General features: G+C 46.2%; 1 protein-coding gene across 3 annotated transcripts in view; it reads left to right on the forward strand.

The window, feature by feature from the left end:
- Window positions 1-2,902: 2,902 nt before the first annotated feature.
- galnt2 (UDP-N-acetyl-alpha-D-galactosamine:polypeptide N-acetylgalactosaminyltransferase 2) overlaps window positions 2,903-19,467 on the forward strand; it is a 32,477-nt gene continuing 15,912 nt past the window's right edge. For 2 of the 3 annotated variants that reach the window (XM_067236414.1, XM_067236415.1), the window contains exon 1: window positions 2,903-3,085. In XM_067236414.1, coding sequence (XP_067092515.1) covers window positions 2,990-3,085 — 96 coding nt within the window. In that variant the 5' untranslated portion in view covers window positions 2,903-2,989. The remainder of the gene's footprint in view (window positions 3,086-19,467) is intronic. The other variant, XM_067236416.1, reaches the window with a different exon arrangement.

The following is a 19,467-nucleotide window of genomic DNA, read 5'->3' on the forward strand; positions in this document are numbered from 1 at the left end:
GAAGTGAATTAATATTAGACAAGGGGAAAGTCTGGGGGTTCCGACATGGATGACATGAAATATTTATTTAGCAGCTCCCCACACTGTACAGTACGCTACTAGTGTAAATACAGTCAAACACAAGCCTGCCTGAAGAGTCCACTCTATCCTCAGCGCAGGGAATGAATGAGCTCAGTGTGTGTGTGCTGAGGTACAGTGTATTGGTGTAGTACATACTGTAGTAGATACTTACAGACAGCATAAAGACTGCATTATTTGAATGTGTATAATGTTGTTTTTAGTTTATAACTATGCCACATGTGAAACTGAAAAAGGTCAGGAAACTGTTGAAAACTTACCTAGTATAATGGAAACATTTTCTCAGTCGTTCACTCACTTAATATTCAGTTCACACGCCATCACATAAAGGAACTGTTTTCAAAAGAATCCATCATTCCATCACAACTAAAGCCTGTGTTTACAATCACTGTTAACCTTTAACTCCCGTCCAAAACACATCCATGTCTTTCTTATTATGAGAGCAGACCAGACTGGATTACTTTTAGACTCTGGTTAACTCAAAGGCTCACATTGAGGCAGTTCTGTTTTTGTCTCTTCAAAATACAACACCACTATCACTCAGTTTTTATAGCATATACTGTAACATTCCAACTCTGAAAAACGGCTGCTTCTCTAGTTAGAGGTAGAAGAGCCGGTTCATGAAACCGGCTCCCCAGCATGGAGGGGTTGAACCCCTTGATGTAGTCCTGCTGCACCAATCCTCTGTTGTGTAGAGGACACCTATTCTGGACAGGACCCTTCCTGATTTGGTTTGACTGAAGTCTGGTGCATCACAAAGAGCTGGTGAGTGTCCCTGATAGATGTTCTGCCCTCCAGCAGTCCTTGACACTACCTGGTCCTCCTGACCAACTGGCTAAGCCTTCTTATACTGCCAGGGGAGCCTGCGTGTTCTGTCAGAGGAGATACCCTTCATCCTCCTGTCAGGGGTAATTACAGCTCTACTACCCCCCACCCCTGCCTTGCCCTACCACACCCTCACAAACCTCAGGGTACTTACACCTTTAATATCCCACGCAACCCACCTTCTAACCATAGCTCTCAGCAGCCCTCCTCCACCCTCCCTAATCTGCCTCCTGTATTTTACCTGTCTTACTTTCTGTCGTCCTTTTATGTGATTTCTCTGTTTCATCGTCATCACTTCAATGACCACAAAGGCGGGAAGCTGACCTTGCTGGGACTTTTGCAAGATAAACTCAAATCTACTATCTCTTATGATTTACATTTAGTCATTTAGCAGACGCTCTTATCAAGAGCGACTTACAGTAAGTACAGGGACATTCCCCCGAGGCAAGTAGGGTGAAGTGCCTTGCGCAGGGACACAAGGTCATTTTGGCACGGCCGGGAATCGACCAGCGAACTTCTGATTACTAGCCCGATTCTCTAACCGCTCAGCCACCTGACTCCCTATGATGACTATAGTCATGAACTGTGGTCAAAGGTAGAAGGCAAATAAGGAGCATTTCCTAGCACAAGTGTTGATATTAATTAAATCTGTTTTGATGTGGGCTTAGCTGCACAAGGTTTGGTGCTCTGATTCTGTTGCTGTGTTTGAGGACTGTGGCTAATAGATTCATTAAAGCTGTTTGGAGGCTAAGCTAAATAGTGTGAGATCAATCAGAGACCACACTAAACCTCCCATTATTCTTATCAACAATAGGACACAGGAATTGGAGCTTGATCCTCATGACTGTGCTGTGTCTCCACAGAACATACAGAGGTTATTAAAGATCTTCTGATGTTGTCAAAATAGGAGACAGAAAAATATTTTCCTTGGGACTGCATTAATGTGTTTCTCACATTGGAGGGGAATAACTGTTAAAGGACAGTATTTTTTATGTAGTGTAGTTGTGCACGTCGTGATGGGTATTTAATTTAATTTTAAACTATAAAATTGTGTATGGATAAAGGTTTGACCACAGTTTGACAATTATTTTTGATAATTTTAATTATATTGTCCTTGGGATGAGAGGGACATATCATAGTCATTAATCACATGTGATTCACGACTTCCTCAGAAACACAATGTTAAGACTATGTCCATATGTGAGTCATTACCCTTGCATACTGATCAAGTATGAACATACACTTGGACATTTCTGTGTGTCAGGAGTCAGGTCACTTAGCTTAGAGAGATACTACCTTCATTATGCTCTAATTACATCATATAGGTTTTGCAATATTTTACAGTACAGCCCGCTAGTTCCACAGTGTGTTCTGGTAGGTTACATTGTCCTATCAAAATTCTGTCACATCCCAGGGTATAAACTTAAATTGTTGGCAGAGCTCAGTCTTGGAGGGAACGTGGATTTACCTACAGCTTAGATCTATCCAGTCATGTCATGTCAGATCACAGATTAACGACACCATACAGGAAAGGATATATAGGCTAGGCTATAAATAGGCTATACAATGTATTGCTTTCATTTATCAGACTACATTTGCATTTATTCTTAACAGTCAAATGTTTTCCAGACCTAATCTATATGAGACTGAAAAATAATATTTACTTTGTTCTGGGCTAGCATTTAGTTAAACTGTAGTCACTTTGCCCCCTACCGTCGACACATTTAACAATAAAGTATTTTACTTTAATGGCAACAATGTAGCACGAGCTCCAAATAACTACATCAACAATAAATCGCTTCAAAATCGCAACAATGTTTCTTCTGTCAGCGGTGGGCAGGAGCGGGAGTCCTCAGTCCCAACCCCCACCACACTACCCTCCTTCGTCGGTGCCTCTGCGGAGTGTGATTGGATTACAGACGGCTACCCTTTCCCCTCTAACCCGGTGATGTTGGCTGTTTCCTGCTCTTTCTGCCCGACTGCCGAAGCCTCTGTTTGCAGCTCGGCAAGACTCTCAACTTGGATCTAGTACGCTTTAATCAAAGCTATAGCAATCAGTTGATAAATCCACAACCAACAGACAGCAATGCGAAGGAAATCAAGGATATTACTGTGCTTTGCGGTCCTCTGGGTGCTTGGCATAGCGTATTATTTCTATTCGGGAACAACATTAAATCGAAAGGTAAGGCTCTCCTCGACTGTTTGCTGTAACAGAGAATTTATTGAGGCTGGTGAACGAGAATACTGTGGAATGTCCAAGACAAAGCGAGCCATTGGCGTAGAAATTCCCTTTCAACAAGGGAGCAGATGGAAAAATAATGATGGTCGCTTGACAACATTTTGATGTATAGCTAAATGATGATTTAGTAGAAATTTGATTTGAAATGCAACCAATCCATTCGGAGGGAAGCGCGACTGCCTGTGCTGAGCTGGTATAGCGGTACCCGGTTCGGTACAGTTCAACCTCATTGTAGTGCCAACATGAAGGCAAATCTCTTTTATCATGCGAAGCACACAAAGTTTTATTTTTTAATCACATCATGGGTATTGGTCTTGGTATATATCTTGACGTTAGTTCAACTTGTATATGAAGACAGTGACTGCATGCTGTCTGCTCTCGACGTCTTCATTTTTACAAGCCGTTTAGAATAGGAAGGAAGTAGTCTGAACCCCATATACTGTGAGTGGCGTTTATATTCCCACCTCTGTGGCCAGATGTATCGTTTCTGATTTGACAATGGCCAATGCATCGTTCATTCAACTATATGGGCGCATATGACAGAGGAGGGCTTGAATTCATAACAGGACATTCATCTGTGCTCCTTAAAAAACGAGTATCAAGGTCAAATACACATGTTGTTGGAAACCTCCAAGCCTATAGTGTAGTTCTGTCCTGGTTTTTTGTCTGTCTTTGTTTGCATTCCTCTTGACAGCATGTGGCCCCTGCCTGTCATTCGGCTGATAGGTGATGTTGGAGCAAAGAGATAAGGACCTGGTGAGACACCGATTTGATTAGGCTATAATCTGTATTAAAGACAGTTATCAAAGGCTGGTTGGTTATCCATTCTCCTGATGTGGGCAGACCTGGAAGAGGCACAAGGCTAAATCTCTGCCTTCACACACCCCCTGTAGGTGTGTGTGTGTGTGTGTGGGTATCTGTCTCCCCTTCTCTTTCTGAGCCCACACAGCTGATACCGCTGCAGAGATTTCACACCAAGCTGACATGATAGCTTACCTCTGGAGGACTGAGAACTGTGCCGCTCATGTTCCCTCTGGGGGAAGACCAAGGTAATGCGAGGCAGGGACATGGGTTTAGCCACACAACACCGTGACAGGCAGGTTGTGATATCAACTTTATGACAAGGTTAGACATTTTATTACATGATGTAGAGGCAATATTCCTTAGTTATCGTCATTGGGCTGCAATATAAAACTGACTTAAGATTTGGGTTGGATAGTCTGTCTGTTTTAGTGACCTTGGTGGTAACCTAAAAATGGGTAGCGACATGACAAAAGAGTGCAGTCCAGTTCCTTTTTGGTTTGTCTCTGTTTCTCTTGCTGCCTCCACAGTCACAACCATGACTTCCTGTAGTTGTGTTAACACCAGGGATTGACTACTGGTGACCCTCATCCAAGGCCCAGGGCCAGGCAGTAGCTTCGACCCCTGAGTCCTAGATAAACAATAGTAATCTATGGTTCCAGCCCACCCCCGATGTCACATCACCATCACATGTCCTGCTGAGTGAAACAGTCCAACGACATGCTGGGCTCTGTCTGCCAGATTCTTACATTTTGGCCGGCCTTGGTTGGCTGTTACGTAATGTGGACCAGGCAGATGTTATGGCTTCTGTCTCTGTGAGAACCAGAGAGAGGAGTGTGTGTGTGTGTGTATCAGAGAGAAGAGGAGAAGAGAGTGTGGGTCAGAAATATGCAAACTCGGGTGGTAAAACAGAAAAGTGGAAAGGCAGAGACTGTGACTGAGGGAAGAACAGGACAGACAGTACAGTACTGAGAGTAGTACCTCCACAGTAGCACCACTTTTCAATCTTATCACATCGATGTGCAATATTCACCTCATCCCTCATCCCTGTACTTTGCAGGTTGTGTCCACAGTATGTCAAATTACAGGAAGTGACTCTGTAAATCATCGGGTTGTACAGTTGTCCATTAGTTGGAGTGTAAATAAAAGGTTGTCTTTAAATTCTTTGGGATAAATCCAGATCCATAAAATAGTATGGGTTGTGCACTTTCATAAGTTTGTGGACAGTGGGAGTATGTCTCTGTGTTAATATTGCCACGAGTTTGCGAGAACTTGCACGTTTGCCTTCACCTCTAGCCGTCTCTATGATGTGTGTACGTCTGTTTGTCTGTCTGTCTGTCTGTCTGTGTGATGTGTGTATAAGTGCTACTCTGAGAGAACTGACCAGGAAGGTGGCCAGAGTGTCAGATTTTCTCTCTGGCCATAACAAGCCTGATGTGATCGCTCTGCAACACAATTATTGGCAGGCAGATTGCTGTGCTTGGGCGGGGTGGTCAGCTACGCTGTTAGCTGTAATGGGGTCCTGCTGCGCTCGCCTCCTTTTCTAAATCCAACCTCATTTGAGTCCAAACAAACTCATCCTTTTTCGAGTGCGAATTCGTTATTGAGGTAATAAAATAATTTCAGGTGAGAGAGAGAGAGAGACGAGAGAGAGACGAGAGAGAGACGAGAGAGAGACGAGAGAGAGACGAGAGAGAGACGAGAGAGAGACGAGAGATCTACCTCTCGTAAGCAGAAGTCAGAGGAAAGCATACCGTCTTGTCTGAGCTCTTTAGTCTCCCGCCTGCACTTAGCTGTGGCTTCTATCAACAGAGAGCGAACACTACCAGGTGACACTCAGATGCTGCTCTGCAGGCCTGAACACAAATTCAGTCTTACCTCAGTAATGGCCGTTAAAGGCCAGAGGATGGATCTGTGTGGAATGTGCCTGGACATGTGGGGCACCGAGTGAGGGATTGAGCCCTCAGGACTGATTAACTCTAAAAGTAGCAGCCTTGTTCTGGTTTTTTGAGTGTCCCAGCAGTGTTGCATCCCTCAGGCTGGTGAGCATGTGGTTGGGATTCTAGAGCTGTTAGGTGACGTTACTATCTATCTGTTTCTTCCTTCTCTCACCGTCACTATCTTCGAACACCCTCTCCTCTCTTCTCATCTCTTCTCCCCTCTCCTCCTCTCCTCTGGCATATTCCTTTGATGTGGCACAATTCCATTCTTGCTTATTTGTTCATTTGAGCAGAACAAGAAACAGTGTTTTGGGATATGGGCCCCATGTGGAATTCCACAACCTAGATTATAACTTTCTTTGTTGTGTTTGTTGCTGTGAAAGCGTGAGTAGGTTAGATTGTTCGTACCTGAGTATAGAGTTTACAAGCGGAACATGGTAGTTGATGACAGTTGTGATGACACTATTGTCCACTGACCTTTGCATCCTATGAGATTTACATGGGTTTTTATTGAGTTCCCATAAACAAGCTCTAAACAGGCTGAGAGTCAAAGGAGATGGAAACTAGAGTTGCTTAGAATAGCCTCTCTCTCTGCTTCACTCTTTTCTTTATTCTTTGTCTCTCTCTCTCTCTCTCTCTCTCTCTCTCTCTCTCTCTCTCTCTCTCTCTCTCTCTCTCTCTCTCTCTCTCTCTCTCTCTCTCTCTCTCTCTCTAACACACACACACACATTTGGTAACTGACTGTAGGAAGTATGTGGCCAACTGTGATTGGTCCAACCTTGTAGTACTGCCATAGTAAAGTAAACAACCTCCTCTCTTTAGGATGATGCTGGTTAAGCACATAGTACTACATATAAGAAGACAAATGTTCTCTCTCAGCAAATAGACTGTCAGTGACACCTGGTGTGTGCGGTGTGTTTGAAGTGTATCTGGAGGCTGAAAGGGAGGCTGTTGGGCTGGGGTTTGGGGACTGAGGGCCTGAGACCGTGGCTTGGGCTGGAGCTTGGTGTGTATGGAGCTGTCTGGGGACAAAGAGGCTGGAAGGCAAGGATCAGCCGCTTCTTGTTTCATACATATGCATGACTAGCTCCCGGCTAGGGTAGAGGGAGAATTGGAGACAGCAGCTCTGTCGTTAGACACAAAGACACTCCATTGTGTAATATTCTATTGGAAATCAACACTATTACTCCTCGCCACACTAGCACAGGGACATTTTCACTGTCACAGGCCCTATGTTCCCTCTCAGCCAGGCACTTGGTTAGCCAAGCCACTGGTAGAATGGACTAGCATGCCACGTACCATACAACACTTACCGTATCACTCCTACTATATCCAACTGTGGAATGTTGTTTATCCAACACACCTTAGATGGCAACTCCAACCAACCTGTTCCTCATTAAGACCAGGGGAAAGTGGAAAGATCGTTAAAAAACTGGCTATACTCACATGATATTAAACACCAGGCTCTGATGGATGCACCACTACAAGGGGGACAGGAAGACTCAGAAAGAGCAATAGTGTGTGTGTGTCTCAGAGTGGGTGGTGTCTGTCTCATTCCAGCCCCAGCCCCCACCACCACCACCACCACACACACAGTCAAACAGGACAATAAACATGTTCCGTCAGAGGCCTGGAGGCTCATGCCTATTACATACATGTTTTCCTGGTGCCAAAGAATACAACGCTAGTCTGAAGCATAGAGAAGCCCTTTAAGGAGCTGTTACGAATCCTGTTGTCAGCATGAGTGACCAAGCCAGGGAGGGGAGAGGAGCAGGGCTGAATAAAAACAGATAAAGGTGGTGTACCACACCACACAATTTGCAAATGGCAGATAAGAACCACATAAAGGGCTGTTACTAAAACAAATATACCAGGGTACCACAGTTGCCTTTTGTGATTGCGAGTGTGCCTGTGTGAGAGAATGTGGACAGTGTCAATACGCATATCAGCCATGTCATGTCAATCTGCCTTTAGACAGGCTGACATGACAAGCCAGCAAGTGGCAAAGTTAGTTAGCTGATAACAGAGATCTGATGACACCACATTCAAACAGTCCAAAGACTGAGGATCTTAGGCAAACTTCTTTAAAACTCCTATGAAGTTTTGCAATAACAAACCCTCTGTTCCTATCATATTGTTCTTCTAGGAAGTGAAGTAGCTGACAGTGCAGTTTTCTGTGACTCACTTGATTCTTTGATTGATGATGGAAAGGATCAAAACGAGGAATGAATTTACAACTGGCTGGTGGCTTTACAGCCCTTTCACTATCTGTGATGCTATAATCCCTTCTTCAGAGTACTGGAGGATCTCTGTGTGTGTGTGTGTGTTGTGGCCATCTTTATATCCAGTTCTAGGACACAGAGAGCAGCCCACCTGCAGCTTTAAATCGAATACATCAAAGCTGCCTGACAAAAGCACAACACAAGATTCAATATTTCATTATCAGACATTCTGACCCTCTTCTTGTTCCTCCTCCTGACGCCAATAGGTATCGGCCAGCCTAACTGTGACATTTAGAGTTCCATTGTCCCAGTCCTCTTAGATCCATCACCTCAGGATAGATGCTTTAGACACACTCTTTCTCTCTATCGTCTCTTTCTCTCCCCTCTGTCTCTCTCTCACAGACACCCGCCATGACAGCCCTTTGAGGTGTGTTGTTGTTCCACATACCTGAGGTAAGAATGTTTCTTTCCCCCCCAGGGATAGTCTGTTAGGGACACGTCACCAAGTCTTGCAACGGTTGACGTTGCTTTGGTGAGTGCGATTGTTTGTGTGAGATGACCGTAAACGGCTCTGAACCAGACAAGGAAGGCCTTTTTCCCCAGCAACATAGTTCCTCGTTCCCAGGATCTAGTGGGGAAACATGAGACAGGGGCTAGAAGTAGTTAAGCTTCTTTGTAAGATTATTGCATTGTGCAATAGTGTACCACAGGACAGTCAAAAGCTGATTGGAAGAGTTTTGATAGTTGTTTTTTTTTTAAGTTGTTGGGTGGATCTTCTTTCTCTCTGAAATGAAACAGACAGGATTTGTTGGTCCCAATCTCAGCCTGGTCTCTCGTCAAACTCCCTGAAGTTTCTTTCTCCCGACCCAAGTCTCTCTTTTTCTTTCCCTTTCTCTCACTCCCCTTTTCCGTGCTCATTCTCAGTCTGATTGAGACAAGGGACTCTCCGACACGACTCTGAGATGCAGCGTATATATCTGCTCCTGCTCTGCCTGGCTCTTTCAGAATAAGCATTAGCATAACGTCTCTGATCTGCATCTGATGTCATCGATCAGCTTCTGGATGACTGAGCACCAGCCACGTGGGGAACTTCTCTCTGGCCCTCCTGATGTGAAAGCCTGTGATTGGCTGGTATAGGCCCCCCTTCCGTTCCTCCTACCAACGGTTTCCAAGGGATAGGAGGATAAAAACAGACTTGAGCCTTTACCAATTTTTGTTAATGCTTGTTTTTTCTCTCATCGTCGCCTGCCATAATCAATCGTGGATTTGTGTGTTATGGATGAAAAGCTTTCTCCACTGGTAAAGTCTGTTGTCGTTTTGAAAAAACCTTTTGTAGATTGTGCTTGTCGTTCCACAACAACAGAACTTAATGACCGTTGCTTCTATTTTCTGCAGTGAGACAGCCATTATGGTGGAAAACTGTTTTAAATGCAAAGGTTGTCCAGCAGAGCAAGAGTATTACCGTGCTCCATAATGGATTGATAGGTGAGGCCAGACAACCGACCGTCAGTGATGGTTGCCATCGAAGGAAAAATTATTTGGTGTCACCTCTCCTCCCCCCCTCCCACGTTCTGTTTCCCTCTATCCAAGATGGCTTCTTCCTCCGCTATGAATAGGGAGTGTGAGGATGCCAATGTAATCATGGCTGCTGCAGGCGGACAGAATGGTAAACTCATTACACTCAGCAGGGTCTGTTGACATGGAGGTCAAACCAACCTCAAACCTGTCCATTATAACACACACACACGCACACAGTCACCCACACTCACACATAAGCCCACGCACACGGCACACACACGCACATATTTACTTGTGAAACGTAATACTGACTTTGTCTCTTTTCCACTGTGTCAGCCGTATTTTGAGCTCCAAATGAGATGAGGGAAAATTTCATGACAATTCCTTCTTTTTTTTATGAGCTGTGGTAGAATATACCAGTAGAAAAACACAGAACTTGTCATGTGACTTCAGAATTGCTTACTTACTAATAACTGACTAGCTTCTTTTGTTAACTTAGTTCTATACTGAGCTGTCAACCTTCACACCCCCACCTCAACAATGACCCCTGACCCCTGGTCATGTGACTGTTTCCTCCTCCCCTGCAACCCTCTCTCTGCCCTCTCTCCTTGACCTTAGCATATTTCCTGTGTGGATGTGGGGTCTGTGTGCTGCATAATCAGTCAGCTGTTGGTTCGTTCTGGTCTGGCCCAGCGACCTAGGATCTTGTACTGGGTAACCTGATCAGTTAAGAGAGAAGCTGGAGACTTGGATCCTGGAGACGCTCCCCCCCGTCCCCCCCCCGTCCCCCAACCACCATGTGTCTTCATCACCTTTTTTGAAACCAGTTTTTCAACCTTAAGAAACTTTTTTTCCCCAAAACCTTTTTGCAAATGCAAAAACACAAGAATGTACATTTTGGGACAGGACTAGTTCAGTTTGGGACGGTTAATTTTGCACTTTGGGACAGTGAGAAAAAAAGTTAGTTGCGAGCCTTGACCCCCCCCCCCCACACACACGCACGCACACACACACGCACACACACACTCCTGTCACTGTGCCATTGGGCTGCAGCCTTAACACTTTCTCAACCGCTCTCTGGACCCCCCTCTCCCTCCCCAAGCTGGCTGCAGTTACCTTTACACAACAACACAAGGCTTTCTTCTGTGTGACATTGATAATGATGCCTTAATTAGGATGTCAGCCTGATGATGCATGCTTATATTCCCAATGGTTTTCCACTTTACACACACACACACGCACACACACCACACACAAACCACACACAGTCATACTGAATTTATGACTCTTGCTAAAATGTCTGGCCCAATTTGATGTTAACTCGTGTGCTCTGGCTCCTGACTCATCGGGTGCTGGAGGCTGGGTGAACTGAGTGGCCATCAGGGTTGGTGGAATTTCTGGTGGGCCTGGAAGAGTGCACTCCAGCCCTTGTTTAAATCAGCATGATATACGAGACCAGTGGCAAAGAGGCTGAGAGCTGACTCCCCAGAGCAGCTCGGACGTTAACCCTCGTGCTGCCTTCGGGTCACATGACCCAAAGGTTCATAACGAACCATCGTTGTGTTTACCCAATTTTACCCAATACAAAAACAAATTAAAATAATTTTCTTTTAACCTTTGCAATGTGGGGGGTCTGAGACAGCCTAGCTGTTAAAAGAAAATGCTTCACTTTGTCTTTGTATGCGGTAAATCTGTCGCAATACGACGGTGGGTCACCATGACTGATGGGTCAGAATGACCCGAAGATAACACAAGGGTTAATACTGTGTGTGTGTGTGTGTGTGTGTGTGTGTGAGAGAAAGAAAGAAGGAGAGAGATGCAGAATGCAAGCAAATGAAAGACTGTGAGTATTTGTGTATGTTTGGGAAGTGTGTGTATTAAGTTTGTGTGTGTGTGTGGCTTCCTTTGGCTCTGACTGTGCAGTTATCTGCAGCAGAATTAAAATGGCTTCATCAGCATTTAACCCTGCTCCTTTCTCTGCCAACCTTCACTGAAGACCCACTTTATAATGATATCTATCATTTTAATACCGCTGGGCAGAGCTCAACCACTGATGGATGCTACCTCAAATTACATCTGCTGTCATTGAAGCAGTGGGTTAAGTGTGTGTATGAAAGTCTTTGTGTGTAAATGGGTTTGTTTCTGTGAGCTTGTGGTCCTAGTTTTGGAATTAAATCAAAGTGCCTTTTAGGTGTCAAGAAGCCCATTTGTTGAAATATGATGTGTAGTGCAGAGTGGTGCCTAGATGAGTATCTATTATGCACCTGGCCCCGTTGAGATGGTCCTGTCTGTCAGGCTAAATGTCGCTCCAGGATTTCCTCTTGGTCTAATGATTGGTGGTCACGCCTGGAGGAGTAGGAGACCTGGGCTTGTGCGTCTGAGTTCCATCAGCATGTAGACAGTCCCAGACTTGGGTTGTCCTGCATTGTGACGTGTGTGCTTGTGGGTTCAGCAGTCCTAACCCTAACCCTACTGCAGTGTAAGCATGCAATGCTCACAAGTGACCCAGGGTGGGATTCTTTGTGAACAGCTTTGGCTCCAGTGATACAGAGATATACTGAGCCTTAACTGCGAACCCTGCCGTGCCAAACCTCCCTGTTCTGGCTTTTGACTAGAGCCAGGAGGGCCAGGAGAGGAGGAGGAGAGAGAGAAAGAGAGAGGAGGGATGGAGGAGGATGAATAAAGAGTTCAGTTCTCCTGCAAGGTCCTTTGGGCCTTCTACCTTTTAAAATGTTTTTTTTTATATCATGCATTGCTGAATAATTGGCAAAGTTTCAAATGTATTTCTGAACACATCTGTGGGTGTTTTGTTGTTGCCACAATTTTGAGAGCCCACATTGTTGGCACAAGACAAGTTTTGGCCTAGAACTCTGTATGAGATACCTATTGATAAATCTAAAAATAATTTATCCAACAATTTGAACACATCTTTCATTCCAGACTGCTTATTTCAACTATGTGTGTATGTGTGTAAGTTAAAATAAATTCAAACAGTATGATTTATGGATTACATCAAAGTGCTGGTTGACTGTAATTTGTTATAACATTGTTTCTTGTAGTAGGTGGCATCGAGAGTCATCACAGTGTAAGCCTCCTAACTTAGCTCCATTATCTGATGGTTCCATGGACGAAATTGGTTCTGGTCTACGCTGTGTTCATGTTCTATGCTGGTTCTATGTTGTACGGTTTCATGGTCTATGTTGGTTCAATGGTCCATGTGGAGTCCTCAGCAGTTCCTGGTAATCAGTCAATCATGCCAAGCTGGACATCATGAAAGCCCCTACAAGGTCACCACGGCAACATGGAAAGCGGCCCCACAGGAAGTGCTCCTCAGCTGACGGAATGTTGGCTCATGCCAGCAAACCCCAGAAACTCACAGACTGTTACTGTACCCCTCCAATTCCTTGTATGGGAAAACAACATATTCTCAGTTCTCTAATCATTTCCATAGCGAGTGGTCAGAGTGGCTCTGCCTCTCTCCCAGGATGTGATCAACAGCTCTGAGCTTCCCAGACAGGCTGTGTTCCCTTGATGGGTGACCAGAGGCACTTGTGTTACCATAACAAGATCAAGAAACACCCACCCCTAGAAAGACTTCCCTATGTGTTTCATTGTGTAATCATAACTTCACTTACAGTATAATGAAGTGTAACTAGAGAGCAGTTTGTGTGCAACTACAGCTATTGCTATAAGAACACATGGTATAAAAACTAACCTTGAGAGAGCCTTACCGAATGTGTCATTTGAACACCATCTTCCCTAAGCTAGTGAAATGCAGACCTCTGCACCCACCTCCATGGTCATCCCCTTCTCTCCTCTCTACCTCTTCACCCCCTCTTCCCTCTCTACTCCTGTGACCTACTTTTCCTTGTGATGACATGTGAATGATTCAGCTTCTCTCTCATTTGCACTCTCCATCTCTCTCCCTGTCACGGGCAGCAGAGCGAGTGGACCCAAATGCAGAATGCAGGCATACAGGATCAAACTGAATCCAATTTATTATTTACTTCCTTAAAAAAATACAAAAACTAAGGTGCCCGGTTACAAAAACCGGCACGAACAAACAGGGAACACATCGGAGGCTGAAACACGTGGGAACAGACAGTTCTCACACAGTCCACGACCAGAAAGACTTAACAATCAGACAAAGACTGACAAGGTGAACAAATATCCATACACAGGAAGGGTGAGGACCGTGGACTACAACTTGGTGACTACTGACAAGAAACTGGTGTGTGAGGAGCTAGGAACCAGGGGTGAGAGGGACCAGACAAGCCCACACCACAGACCCACCCAGAGAATGACAAGGAAACACCAGGCAGGCTGGGAACACGACGGGGTAGCCTTTCTCACCCCTGGCCCTGAGGGACCCACATGTTGGAGGGGCCCTGCATGTTGGAGATATTTCCCTCTGCCCACAGAGGGATTCAAATGAACGGGTCGTTATCTGGCCTCTGCACAGCTTGATGACAGCCCATCGTTGTCAAGCGCTGTGTGTACAGACTGTACCGGCATGCATGCATGCTCTTATATGTTAGATTGTGTGTGTGTCTGTCCCGTCTGTCTTGCGTTAGCGAGCGTCTAACTCCCTTCAGACCAACCGTCATTAGTGCTGCTAGGGTTTCCTCTGTGGAGCGGTAATTTTCAGATGGCCTGATTGTCTCAGAGAGATGGACAGAAACGCAGAGAGAAAGAGGGTTGGGAGGGGGAGGGAGAGAACATCCTCACGTTTCTCCTGTTTCTGTCTGCTGCTTCTCCATCTAGTCCACATCCCACTGGTGGCTTGTTACCTCTTCTTCCACACCTCTCCCTCTTTACCTCGTCCCCTCCACCCTAGCCACCCTTCTTCCCCTCAGACCGACAGAAAGACAGGCAGGTTGCCTGGTCACTGATCAGCCCTTTGAACTGGAGCTCTCACCTGTCTGGTGTTCAGAGCCCAGAAACCTGGAGAGATGCGACAATAGCGGTAACACAAGCCCCAAACTCAAGCTTCTTGTAAACAGCTCTGCCTTTCTCCTCACTCTTTGTGTGGTGAAGGATTCATGAAATATGGGTGGTAATTCAGGACGCTCGTGTTCTGAGTTGCCCTTTCTTCATATCGATGGCCTGTCACCCAGGACTCTCTTTATCTACTGTTCCTTCAAGTCTAGCTGAGTGCAAGAGGCTTCGAAGAAAAAGGACTGTCTTTTTGGTGATGCCCGGCGGGTGAGATGCCCCCACTTCAAATCCCTATTATATTTCTACGACCACAAGTGTAAAAAGCGCGTGTGACCTTTTTTAGCCAGTGCTGAGGCTGTGGCTGCCGTATGTCCTGCCTCGTTAGCGCTGCTCCTCTCCTCTCTCCCCGGGCCGTACGCTCTGCCAGGCCGCAGATGGGGGTCCGGGCCAGGGGCCAGCGCTCACAATTGCTCCATTGAGCTTCCTCCTCCTCCGCCCTCCGCCCTCCTCTCCTCCCCCCCCCGCCCGCCGCGAGGCTCTCACTCCGTTGTGACTTCTGACACTTTTCTGTGCTGGGTCTTGAGTTTCAGCTGAGTGCTCCCCCCCCCCCCCCCCCCCAGAGGGCTTCTTGTAACGTCTCCACGAGTCTCTGTTGGCGTCTACTGGTTTCTACTGTCCTAGGATGAAGTGTGGAAGCAAACAGGCATGACAAACTGATGGACACTGGTGAGCTGGAGATGGCCGGCTGGGTCTGGATATGGCCGATGTGTCTCCTGTGCATGTGTCTGTGTGTGTGTTTGTGCAGATCTGTCAGTCCTTTCACCAGGGAGTGTGTGCCAGTGGACTTGAACAGCATGTTGTCGTGTGCTTTTATAGATGACAGTGAGAGCCAGATGCCTTGAAGGGAGCATTGTGACCATTGTTGGAGCTGCTCGTTCAGCTTCCAGTCCTGCTGGGACCAGTGCCCGCTGCTCGGCCCGCTGCTCGGCCCGCTGCCTGGCTGGCATCTCACTGAGTGACTTGTAGGTTTGTGTTTTCAGGTGCAGGTGTCTGAGTAACTGTCTCCTGTCTGTTACGGTGACATGCCTGACAATGTGATTAGTATCTGACTCTCTAGATACACATACACACACGCACTGTAAAGCATCCTGCACAACCTACCCATCCCTTCCTCTGCGCTGTCAAGTTTTCTGTCTTCGATTATAGTGGGAGACGATCAGGTGGCTGAGCGGTTAGGGAATCGGGCTCGAAATCAGAAGGTTGCTGGTTTGATTCCCCGGCAGTGCCAAATGATGTTGTGTCCTTGGGCAAGGCACTTCACCCTACTTGCCTCGGGGGAATGTCCCTGTACTTACTGTACGTCGCTCTGGATAAGAGCATCTGCTAAATGACTAAATGTAAATGTATAGTGTTTGTGTTCCCAGAAAGTGGTTGAGCCTGACTGAAAACATGGTTAACAGTGCCTGTAGGTAAACACAGCCCAGTCAGAGCTGGATAAATAGTCCAGAGACAAAAAACATTCTCAGACCTCCCGCCTACCCATTTATTCTATGTTTTCCCTGCCTCTTCCCTTGTAAAGCAGAGAGAGATAAGGCTGTAAGTTCCCTTCTCAGTTCCATAGAAGCCGACCCAGTTACAGGGCCCTATGGAGCTGTTAACAAGGGAAATGACCTTGTCCGGCCAGAGTCTGCGTCTGCGGAGAGTGGGTTTGGGTGCGGAGGAAAAGGAAATCATGTTGTTCCTTTTAAGCTGTTGTCATCAAACAGTAAACAAATCTCTGAGGGGTAGGGCACATGGACACACACAAACACTAACAGTTTCTCTGGTGTGAAGTGCGTGGTGTTTCCGCGTTGACAATGCCAGGCTTTATCGAGTCTTTTTTCTCGCGAGGGAACCGCAGCCACCGTGTGGTACCGCAGGCACAGCGGGGGAACCTGGCGAAACCTCCACCGCCAGCCAGGGTCTCGCTCGGCGACGCTCCACGCATGTCTGAGCAGCCGCAGCCGGTTGCCATGGGGACGGGGCTGCTCAGCGGGTCTGTGTGAGTGCTCAGGCATGGGTGCCTCATGGAGACCCGAGGTAGACTCTCACCACCGGCTGCTGTGTCGTTTCGCTCGCTCTTTCGATCATTCACGCGCTCACTCAAGTCAGTTCAGCCAGATCACGATCAGTGAAGCACATGACAGCAGTGCTCATTCGACCTCAGTATCAACAGCGATAACCGGATCCTGCAGTGTTATCAAGCAGCTCAGTATGAATGTCCCTCCTGACACCATTTTGCCGGTGTTATTGGAGCCGGCTGACAGGTCATTTTGCGCTGCGGTTTCTGACAAGGCTTCACGCTCCATCGAACTCACTGACTGGCAAACCCCGACACTGGGAGGTGGAGAGCAAAATAGGAACTGATCGTCTCCATTACTGCTTTAATGAGTGTTTTGTTGTTAGATTGTACAGCGGGGTTATTCATGTTTTTCATGATGGAAGGCTTTGCTTTATAATTAGCGTGTTGTTATTATAACTCTCTTCTTGTGCTTGAAGGCAAGACACACACCCAACCTAATGAGCTCTGTGTCCCTCATACTGTTGTCTCTAGTGTGTGCTAATAAGTCACAATTGTAACTATGTTTAGACTTCATTTCTTGGATGTCTCCTTGAAGTGGATTGATCGCCTGGGGATCCTCTCTCTGAGGAAGACATGGGCTCAGAGAAGAAGGACCTGATTATCCTGGGGAAACGGAAACACATCACTGATGCTACGTTCATAACAAACCCAACAAACACCCCTTTTAAAATGAATCTTTCATCTACTCTCTGCCCTGGGTGGGGCTTTAGGCTCAGAGAAAAGAATAATGACCATTCTGTGTGGCCCTGTGATTAAAAACAGGCTTACCCCTTGAACTCTCACTGTAGTCAGGATGCTTGACTGCTGTTCGGTGCGCAGCAGGTGATGTCATAAACAAGGTACCTGGTTGCACGTTCTTTATGACTAAATAGCAGTCTCCTGAGTGTCAGCTATCATGCTGTGTTGACTGTATACTAATACTCTAATACCACTTCACACAAGAATGTCATGATTAGTCATGACATCGTTCTGTATTTATGTCTGTCATGGCATGTCTGTTCCAGGCAGTGCATGCATTACCTTCTGGTTCTTAGCCTTTGGTAACCTCAGCTCTCGCGTGAAGTTTGCCCACAAGGGCAGAAGGCTGCCATCCTCACCAGATGTCTGTACACGATTGTGTGTGAGAGGTATGCTGTGTGTGTGTGTGTGTGTGTGTGTGTGTGTGTGTGTGTGTGTGTGTGTGTGTGTGTGTGTGTGTGTGTGTGTGTGTGTGTGTGTGTGTGTGTGTGTGTGTGTGTGTGTGTGTGTGTGTGTGTGTGTGTGTGTGTGTGTGTGTGTGTGTGTGTGTGTGTGTGTGTGTGTGTGTGTGTGTGTGTGTGTGTGTGTGTGTGTGTGAGGACTGTGCATGCCTGCTCATGCCTGCTCAGCTGTAAGCCGTAAGTAAATGCTCAACTGTAAGTAAGATGTAAATGTGTGTGTGTTTTGGTTTGGCTCTTAAGTGTATGTGAAGGCGGGCTGTAAGCCTGGTGTTAATCTCTAAGCAAGATTGACGCCAAGCAGATAACCCTGGCTTTTTCATTTAGCCTGGGTTTGGCCTGTGCCAGTACAACTTAATTGACAAAATTATCTTTAAGAATCCTCTCCGCTCTGACTGACCCAGATGTTTGGATCTTTCCTGAGACGAAGGACATTGCGCACACACAGACACACACCGACTCGCCAAAAATCCAGAAAGTACAGTGTGTACGTGTTGCCACACATTTAAAAACACTTCTTACACCAACATGACAACAACCGATGATGAACTGCAGTATTTTCGTTTCATGACGTCTATTGGACAGTGTGTTTCTTTGGAGCTACAGGCAGGGTACACATACAGAGTGTGGACCAGGTGTTGTTAATTAGAGTTTCTCTCCATCTCCAACTGCCTCACACAGAGGCAGCAGGCCTACAGGACCCCCCTCCACCTCCCTCTCCCCTCTCTCCCTACTACCACAGGAACTTTCAACCACAGGATGAGTGCATTTGTCTGTGTGTGTTGTAGCAAGAAACATTGGCCATGCTTGGCTGGATATGCCATGCCTACTAGTCAGATAACCTGATGAGGCCACAAGTCAGTGTTTAAGACGTTGTGTCTTATAGAGTTAAATCAACTGTTAGCAGTGTTGCTGTCATTCACTGTCTAAGGACTGAGATGAAAACAGCACTCTGATCATCCTCTGCTTATCAGCTGTCCCTCCGGACACCCCTGGCTGTAATTGGCTAAGAACTGAAGCAGTTGGGATGAATCCATCAATGGGGAAACCTATTGTGTTGCCTTAATAGTGTCAGACACTGACAGTTGAATGAATCACTGATTGTTTATAAAGCTTAAGATAGGGAGTCATTTAGTTAATCACACAGAGAAGGGAGGGGAAGAGTGTTCTGCTGGCCAACAGTGCACGGAATGACCCTGTTTTACCCTAGGTGTCTGTGAGGGGTGAGTCAGGAGGGTTTGAATCATGCTCCTGAGGGAGAGGGAGTGAGACAGAGGTGTGTGTGTGAGTGTGTGTGTACTCAGCTATCTGTCATGCAGCTTGGCAGGCCCAGAAATGAGGGGCAACAAGACTGACACAGCAGAAATAGACAAGAGACAAGGGAAGTCAAATACAGGGAAGGCCTAACATTTGTTAAATCTTTCATGAACCTAACCACATTTTTAGTTTGCATCTTCTCTCCCATGTGTCTCTTATGTGTAAAACTGAAATATTTTGTAGTATTTGGTTTAATCTATGATCTGTTAATACCTGATTTCATTTCAGCTTTTGGAGATAACCTTTATTATATCCTGTTGGCTAGGAGACA

Source organism: Osmerus mordax, chromosome 5 (genome assembly GCF_038355195.1).
Source record: "Osmerus mordax isolate fOsmMor3 chromosome 5, fOsmMor3.pri, whole genome shotgun sequence".
Classification (NCBI taxonomy): Eukaryota; Metazoa; Chordata; class Actinopteri; order Osmeriformes; family Osmeridae; genus Osmerus; species Osmerus mordax.